Source organism: Malus sylvestris, chromosome 8, assembly GCF_916048215.2.
Source record: "Malus sylvestris chromosome 8, drMalSylv7.2, whole genome shotgun sequence".
Lineage (NCBI taxonomy): Eukaryota > Viridiplantae > Streptophyta > Magnoliopsida > Rosales > Rosaceae > Malus > Malus sylvestris.
The window spans coordinates 22,726,824-22,734,756 of NC_062267.1; the positions used below are offsets into that span (position 1 = coordinate 22,726,824).

The 7,933-nt window shown below is 36.5% G+C and overlaps 2 protein-coding genes across 2 annotated transcripts; one reads left to right on the top strand and one right to left on the bottom strand.

Annotated features, from left to right (window-relative positions):
- Window positions 1–3,026: 3,026 nt before the first annotated feature.
- Window positions 3,027–4,302, bottom strand: LOC126631544 (protein PHOSPHATE-INDUCED 1-like). Its single transcript, XM_050301661.1, has one exon. The coding sequence runs from the start codon at window positions 4,203–4,205 to the stop codon at window positions 3,204–3,206; it is 1,002 nt and encodes a 333-aa protein (XP_050157618.1). The 5' UTR covers window positions 4,206–4,302; the 3' UTR covers window positions 3,027–3,203.
- Window positions 4,303–6,158: 1,856 nt separating this feature from the next.
- Window positions 6,159–7,348, top strand: LOC126631546 (protein PHOSPHATE-INDUCED 1-like). Its single transcript, XM_050301666.1, has one exon. It carries the CDS (start codon window positions 6,274–6,276, stop codon window positions 7,207–7,209), a length of 936 nt encoding a protein of 311 aa, XP_050157623.1. The 5' UTR covers window positions 6,159–6,273; the 3' UTR covers window positions 7,210–7,348.
- Window positions 7,349–7,933: the final 585 nt, after the last annotated feature.

Below are 7,933 nucleotides of genomic sequence, written 5' to 3' on the forward strand. Positions count from 1 at the left end.
CTTTACCAGCTGTGTCTAATAATTTATAGCTAAGGCAATTGTGTTCCACAGTCTTTGTGGCTTACCACTTGTTCACATCTAGAGATTTTTCTATGCGAAAAACACATGGCCCATTTTACTAATTGTAATAATACAACTAGTTGAAAATTTTCAAAAATATCTTCTAACTAATTGTATTCTAACACTTAGTATATCGACCATATTTCTGGCACCGTAAAAAATTCTCGTTCATATCAACCGTACATGTTGATAAAGCACGATTTTGCAAACGTTTTTTTTTTCTTTCTGAACAAACGATATTATATACACTAAGGAAAGTGGTTGGTTTAGTCTCACAATAGGTTAACAGCAATGTGATTCAAATTCGCTTTTGGTTTGAATTGAACCTAAGACCTTTCACTTATAAATGAATAGGAATATTACTAAACTGTAATACTAAGTAGTTGATTATTGAAACGTTAAATTATTGCAATTGCAATTTTTGTGTGTATTAATACATGGAATAAAATAAGAAAAATGTTAAGGAAACTCTCTCAAAAGTGCAACTCTCCATAGACTATATTTCACCTCACAATTTAACATCAATTCTCATGCTAATATTATAAAACATTATGCCAAAATATGAGACGGCATAGAGTCCATAAATAGTTTCACTTTTAAGAGATTTTTTGAGAGTCTCCTTAGAGTATCTCCAAAAAAGATGTCAAAATGTACCAAATCAGCAATAACAGTAAGAAAAGACAACTATAATGTTTTCCAACCGAAAAGCCAAATCTGATGTAGCACGATATGAAATGACATCTTTCCCTTTTGCTGCCAAAGTTGACAGCACTTAAATTTTTTTAATATTTGACATATTGGGTGGAGGCAAAACTTTAAAACATGTCAAAGTGTCACATGAGCTGTCAAAATTAAATTTTATGTTTATATTTGGCATCTCCTTTAGAGATGGTCTTTGCATTTGTCATAAATAAAGTGAGTTTTGCGTACGAGAAAAACTAAGAGGAGTGAGACTCTCCATGGACTCCCTCGCATTTAACAGTTTAACATTAATTATCGTGCTAACATTATAAATATTGTGCCAAAAACATGAGGTGTTAGAGAGTATGGAAAATCTCACCTTTAAGAGAGTTCCCATAGCATTTTTCTTTGTAGTATGACTCTAATTTAGTACTCGAACATTTACGAAGTAAAAAAACTTGCTAATGGATTTAGACCATCTCCAAAGGAGATGTCAAAAATGCCACATATGCATATAACAGTAACAAATGACGTATCATTTACTCCAACCGAGATGCCAAAGATGACATGGAAAAGAAGGCTAAGCTGATATGGACAAAGAGATGTCAAATTTGAAGCTGCCTTCAAATTTGATTTTTACTATTTCCAAAGACATCTCACTTGCCTTACCTTAAATGGTAGCATATTTAAGTATTATTTTATTATTTTTAAATCAACAACAACCCAACTTTTATTATTTTTGTTTGAAAAAACATAAATAAAACTATAAATTTTGACATATTGGAGGGAAGGACAATATATCAAATTACTAAGTTAGCTATTAAATTAAAATTTGATATTTTAAATTTGACGTTTCTTTTAAAAATGCTCTTAGTCTCCTTATCTAAAAATATTTACATACATTATTAGTCGGCACATATAAAACATGGGATCTCTGCACAAGAACAAAAGTTGTTAAAGCAGATTTTCTTTCTCTTTATAGATTGGGTATAAAGATCCTATGCTAGATACACTCATTTTATTTGGCCGGATGGAAACTGGAAAGTGTATGCCATATTATTGCACTTCACCTACTTTATTATGCCATTCTTGAAAAACTTTGAAGTGTGTTAAGACTCTCCATTTCATAAAATGATTAAAAGAGTACGGTATCAAACATTGAAATTCATAGGCAATGAGTGTTAATTGTGGGTTAAGTTTAGGGATGGGCAAATACCCATTAGTTATGGGAAAAAGTAGTTACCCGCCCATTTAAATTAAAGGAAAACTAATGAAAATGACTTGAAAACTTTGAATTTTAATGATAAGGACAAAATAAATGGTAAAGTGAATAGTAGCATGTTTGACTTTTTAGTGTAAAAATGTGGTTTTTCTTTAAAGTGAACAGTACCCTGAGCTTTTCATTAAAACTCCCTTAAATTAAACGTACGGTTATGGGTAACCGTTTAGATAAATAAACAGTTATGGGTATAACCGTTTACCTGCGAAATTTAAATGGACGGTTATGGGTATTAACCGCGATTATAAACGGGTAACCATTTACCTATTTATTTTATATATGTAAAACTAACACAAATCATGTTCTCGATCCAATAATACTTAGCACTCAATAAATTAGCAAGGAATTCATCGGTCATTCTCTCAATAACACTGCTACAGGAATGATGATTCTCATCATCAAGGAATTCGCCAAATTAATTTAAATTCATTGCGGGTAACCGTGAAATTGACAGCAATGCTTTGATAGAAATGTATTCTAAACAATTTTGGTAACCCAATAATACTTAGCAAATATTATATTTACCTTCATTAGTAACAGTTAAAAATATCATCCGTATACTATTATCTCAATTATTAGAATGGTATAAGGACTTAAAAAATTAAAATACAAAAATCTATGATGAGTGTACCTATAAAAGTGTTTAATTGTCAAAAAAAAAGAAAATTATGACAATTTTTTTTTTTAATTTTCAAGTTGTTAAAAAACATGTAGACGAGTGAAAAATGAGTAATGGTAAAAAAAAAAACAAAAAGATAAACGGGTTAAAAATGATAAATGGATAAACGGGTATTAAACGGTTACGATTAAATGAGTATGATTAACCGTTTATAAACGGTTATGGGTATGGGTATAACTGTTTAGGCAATTACCCAACAGGTAAACGGTTATGTGGGTATAATCATAAACGGTTATGGATAAATAACCGCGGTTACCTGCTCGCCATAACCATTGCACATCCCTAATTAAGTCTATATCACAATCAAGAATAAAGAGAGGTACATCATTTTACTCAAAAGTCTGAAAAAATGCTCATTGAAAATATGAATGCAAATCGAAATAATTTGCTGTCTTTAATATATAACCCTCATAATAAAAAATAAATTGAACAAATGAATCAATGAATTTATGTAACACCTACATGGGCTGCGTATACATTAATTAGTACTAATTAATCTAGCCACTAAACCAAAGTGGAACAAGATGAAGTTGCAGGATTATATAGTGCAGGAAGCAAGTACTTCCTTCCATTAGCACCATTGGCATTGTAGCTGGCGCCCGTGGTGGGGTCCTGCAGCAAGTCCCCGGCATAACCAGGATAAGCTCCTTTCCCGTAAATCCCAGGGCAGGCCGAGGAAGCTTCTAGTGGTGCATCGGCCGGGCCCTGGAAGTATCCATTTCCGAATGGGTTGGTGGCTGTCCCGGCCATAAGGCTAGCCAGGTTGATGACCATGCCGTCGAGGCCCACGTCGTTGTTGGGGGCTACAAGGGGTGGGCTCTGGGGCCCATAGATGGGCTGGTGGAATGGCCACGCGCACTGCCCCGGGCATTGGGTTTCCGAGTTTCCAACCCAAATGTAAGCGAACTTGGAGTTCTTGCTGCCCTTGGTGTGTCCGGTTTTGAAAGAGCCGGAGGCAGATCCGTGGGTCCCGCACCGGTTCATACAGAAGCCATCGACAGCCACGTCGGCGGATGTCAGGACAACGTTGATGGCGTTTTTCTGGTCGCCCTTTGCGGCCAATGCGACAATCTGTTTGGTGGTGAGGGATTTGCCGAGGGAGTAGCTTTGGTCGAGAATCTGTCTCCCCAGAGAGAGGGAGAGGGAGTTGGAGGACTTTTTGTTGGAGGTGAGGTGGTAGTATTTCTCGGTGGTCTGCCACCAGGCGGCGACGGAGGGTTGCGGGGTTTTGGAAGGGGAGGAGGAGGCCAAAGAGGAGATGAAATCGGAAACAATGGCTTTCTGGGAGGGCTTGAAGTTACCGTACCAGATGAGGTTGATGGTAATTTTGCCGGAGAGGAGAGGGCCGTTGTGGTATTTGAGGAGCTGGGTTTGATCTTGGACAAGCTCGCTCAGCTTCCTTGTTGCCAATGAGACTTGGAACAACCTGCTGGAACCAAATGACACTTGGAACAAGGTGGTCACAACAAACAGCTTCATAAGCCACTGACTAGAATTCAAACCCATTTTCTTCTGAAAAAAAGATTTAGAATTGGGAGGTTTTTTATGTTAAAAGTTGGGAGGGATTGAGATGTTGGGGTGGGGAATAAGAGGGGTGGGGAGGGTGTTTATATAGATGTGAGGACTGAGAGGAGGAGGTTGATAAGAAAGTTGAGATTAGGTGGGGGAGGGAGTGGTGGTGCGGAGGCTTTAAGACGGCATCTCGATTTACGAGATGACAGTATTGAGCCAGCTAAAGTGAATTAGGACAAATAAGACAGCCAATGGGGATGAGAATTGAGTGCGACAAAAGAGAGAGCTTACTGTCAACTGTCATGTTTTCTTTTTCAACTCTTTTAATATGATAGATTAGATTTAAAGGAATTTTAACGAAAAGCACGTGGTACCGTTCACTTTAACGGAAAAACTATATTTTTACACTAAAAAGTCAATCCTGGTACTATTCACTTTACCATTTATTTTGTCCTTATCATTAAAACTCAAAGTTTTCAAGCCATTTTCATTAGTTTTCCTTATATTTAAATGGTCCAATAGGAAGCTATCATGTTGAAAATAGGATGAATGTATAATCATTTTTACGTATGTCTACAAAAGGAGGCTTTTAATTTTTTTTTTTTTCAAATTCGGAACTAGTTGTAAAGCTCATACCATATCGCACTTCAGCAATTTGAATTGTTTATTTTTTAAGTTTGATCTCATAGATTTTTGCAAAATATTAGCCAATAAAAAATATTTGAGATATTTAATTGAGTTTAAAGAAATTGATTAACATTTTGTTTTATAAAAAATAAAGAAATTTCATTGTGATAGTTAAATAGGCAAATAGTTTTCAAGAAAATTGATCTTTGCAAAGATGAGCTACGAATCGAGGCTTACAAACTAACAATTTAAATCGTTGAAGTTCGACGTCGAGTGGACCATGCAACTAATCCCTATTTTTACCCAAAAATGAGAACCCCTTGGTAAAGGGCCTGTGTCAACAAATGTTGAGCAAACATATGTACATTTGCTTATAAGTCTTGTCGAGTTATATCGACGCATGATGTCGAGATATATTAAATAGACATTTCATCAGACATCATATATATCTTGTGATGTAAATTTCCCATCCCATCGAGATGTTCTTGCATTCACTTGATGGAAATTATTGTAGGAAGAATATTCATCTCTGTACAAAAAGGAAAAATCTTATTTCATACAAAATGTATCCATAATATTCCTAAATTCATATTTCCTCCCTAAACATTACCAATATAATATTCCTTTATTCGGTTTCTTTGTCCCTCCATTTTTTTAATTTTAAAAGGTGGGGACTTAACATCGTTTTGGATCTATTTTTGACCAGCTTGAATAGCTGTTGCGACTTTTTGCATTTAGTTGCAGGACCAAAAACTTCCAATAATTTAGTCACACCCTCCGCCACATAAAGTCCACCAGAACTTTGAAATAAGGGTATACGCATAAAAAGCAAACAGAACTGACGCGTTTTTGTCCTCCCCAACCGTGGAAGGATTTTTCAGTGTGACTGGAACACGAGGTGGTACATCATATGTCACTATACAAATAATAAGATATATGTGTTAAAAAATTAATAATTTCAAAAATAAAATTTATCATCACTTACTTAAAAACATATAGTGTACCACCTATATTCCAATCATAATTAAAAATTTCTCCCCACCCTTGACAGTGAGAGTAGTGAGCCCAAAACTTTGTCTCTTCGTCTACATTATTGTGCTGTCTTTTTATTTGTCCTCGATTCCTTAGCTGGCTCAACACTGTCCTTCATCATAAGTATCCAGATCCCTTCTTTCCACAAAACCAAAATTTTAAAATACGCAACGCGTTGTCCTGCTGGACTCTCACTCTGCCCCCTTTTACTTTCTTTCTTTAAGTTTCCAGTCAATATCTTCACCTCCTTCCATGCACTTTCTTTCCTCCCAACTTTTCAGCCGTATATATTAACTTCCCCCTCCTTACTCCATTTCCATCCCACTCCACAAGATCTTCAGCTCCATTAAGATCCAAAACACCAAATTTGATCACCTTTTTTTAGAAAAAAAAAAAAAAAACCATGGCAGCTTTTGCAATTTTGAAACTAGCCCTTGTTATTTCTTTGTTTCATTTCAGCTCAGCAGCTAGGAACCTTGCTGAAACTTCCAACCAAAACCAAATGCAATTCCAGTACCACAACGGCCCTCTTCTCATCGGAACATTCTCCGTCAACTTGATCTGGTACGGCCGCTTTACCCCCTCCCAGCGTGCAATCGTTTCCGATTTTATCTCCTCCCTATCCAAACCCACCGCCGACCAACCATCCGTCGCCACATGGTGGAAGTCCATAGAGAAATACTACCACCTCTCGAAAAAACCCTCTTCATCTCTCTCCCTCTCTCTAGGAACCCAAATTCTTGATGAAAATTACTCTCTAGGAAAATCTCTCACCTCCCGCCAGATCCAACAGCTGGCCTCAAAGGGCACCCAAAACTACAGGATCAATGTCGTTTTGACATCGTCTGATGTTCTTGTTGATGGGTTTTGCATGAACCAGTGCGGGACCCACGGCTCATCCAACGGCGGTAGTCAAATCAAAGGATCAAAAACCAAGTTTACTTACATTTGGGTTGGAAACTCAGAGACCCAATGCCCAGGGCAATGCGCGTGGCCGTTCCACCAGCCCATCTATGGACCCCAGAGCCCACCTCTCGTGGCCCCCAACAACGATGTGGGCCTGGACGGCATTGTGATCAACCTCGCTAGTCTTTTGGCAGGGACCGTGACCAACCCCTTCGGAAATGGCTACTTCCAGGGTCCGAAGGAGGCTCCTTTGGAAGCTGCTTCCGCTTGCCCCGGGGTCTACGGCAAGGGGTCCTACCCTGGTTACGCTGGGGACCTACTAGTGGACCCCACAACCGGAGCTAGCTACAATGCTCATGGATCTAATGGGAAGAAGTACTTGCTTCCTGCTTTGTACGACCCTTCGACTTCAACTTGTTCTACTTTGGTTTAGAGGAAATATGAATTAATATTAGGGTATATGTACAATACTAAAGGGAGTATAAACATTAGGGAGCTGTATTTTGGTATTCAAATATTTTTTTATTCTTTTGTATCACATTAAAAAATAATAAAACTACATTATTTTGTTATTCTTTTAATCCTTATCTGCATGGTATTATTTTGTCATGTTTAGTTATCTTGGGGTATGTCACAACGTCTACCACAAAAATCAATTCTAATGGTACACGTGGCAAAATACATATAGAATTAATCTACAACTCAAAAGAGGTGGACAGTAACTTCTTCATGAAAATAAAATACAAATTACAGTATGATATTATGTACACAAATATTTCATTAAAACCATAAAATGATAGTTTCTCTGCGCATGCCAAAATTTGATTTGTTTAAAAGGGTTACGAGTTATACAAAGGCAAGTATTGTCCAAAATTACCAAACTTAGACATAATTCCCACTTTTACTACCGAATTTATTAGTTCATAAAAAAAAACAATTTTTGAACAAACTATACATTATATAGTTTGAGTTTTATGTTAAAATTCAAAGTAAATGAAAGGTGTAGATTGACTTTAATACATAATTTCTGCAATTAAATTAGTAACATTATTGTTATCATGTCACATAATATTAATTACTAGCCATATATATGATAATGCGTAATATAACTGTAACATACAATAATTTTCGCACGGTTGAGAAGCTAGAAATAATGT